Here is an 836-nt window from a genome sequence, read left to right as displayed (position 1 = left end):
CTTCACGCTCACCACGGTGGACACCCGCAGGTGAGCCCCGCCCCAGGGACCCTGCCGGCCGCTGCCCCCCGGGCCACTACCCGCCCCCTGTGCCCACAGGTCCCTGGATGTGCTGAAGGACTTCGCGCCCGGCTCCCAGCTGCCCATCCTGCTCTACGACGGTGAGGCCAAGACGGACACGCTGCAGATCGAGGAGTTTCTGGAGGAGACACTGGGGCCCCCCGAGTGAGAACCCCGGCTCAGCAGGAGGGGCACCCCCAGGACAGAGCTGTGCAGTACAGTACAAGGGTCTGACCCTCCCCCTCCCCCCTTCCCAGGTTCCCCAGCCTGGCGCCCCGCTACCGGGCGTCCGCCATGGCGGGCAACGACGTCTTTCACAAGTTCTCTGCCTTCATCAAGAACCCGGTGCCCGAGCAGGACGATGGTGAGGAGGGTCAGGAGCCTTGGCGAGGGTCAGGGGGTGTGTGGCACCTTCCAGGCCGGGTCCTCACCCAGCACCCCCGCACCCCCAGCCTTGTACCAGCAGCTGCTGCGCGCCCTCGCCAGACTGGACGGCTACCTGCGCGCGCCCCTGGACGACGAGCTGGCCCGGGAGCCGCAACTGCGCGAGTCTCGCCGCCGCTTCCTGGACGGGGACCAGCTCACACTGGCCGACTGCGGCCTGCTGCCCAAGCTGCACATCGTGGACGTAAGTGCGATGCGGGCTGGGCGCCGATGGGGCGGGCGGGAGAGGCGTGTCCCGGGGGAGGCCCTGACCACGCTGGCGCCCACATCACCCGCAGACGGTGTGCGCGCACTTCCGTGGGGCCCCCATCCCCGCCCAGCTGCGTGGCGTC

At 70.6% G+C, this 836-nt stretch overlaps 1 protein-coding gene across 1 annotated transcript in view; it reads left to right on the top strand.

Moving 5' to 3' along the window:
• Position 1: 1 nt before the first annotated feature.
• Positions 2 to 836, top strand: part of CLIC3 (chloride intracellular channel 3) — a gene marked incomplete at its 5' end in the record, with an annotated part of 1,801 nt that continues 966 nt past the window's right edge. The window contains 5 exons of the mRNA XM_015572338.1: positions 2 to 30; positions 100 to 225; positions 318 to 424; positions 513 to 688; positions 783 to 836. Of these exons, the coding sequence (XP_015427824.1) occupies positions 2 to 30; positions 100 to 225; positions 318 to 424; positions 513 to 688; positions 783 to 836 (492 nt within the window). The remainder of the gene's footprint in view (positions 31 to 99; positions 226 to 317; positions 425 to 512; positions 689 to 782) is intronic.

Source organism: Myotis davidii, unplaced genomic scaffold, assembly GCF_000327345.1.
Source record: "Myotis davidii unplaced genomic scaffold, ASM32734v1 scaffold609, whole genome shotgun sequence".
NCBI classification, from domain to species: Eukaryota; Metazoa; Chordata; class Mammalia; order Chiroptera; family Vespertilionidae; genus Myotis; species Myotis davidii.
Note: the sequence above shows the minus strand (reverse complement) of the source record. Positions and strands in the feature narration are given on the sequence as shown.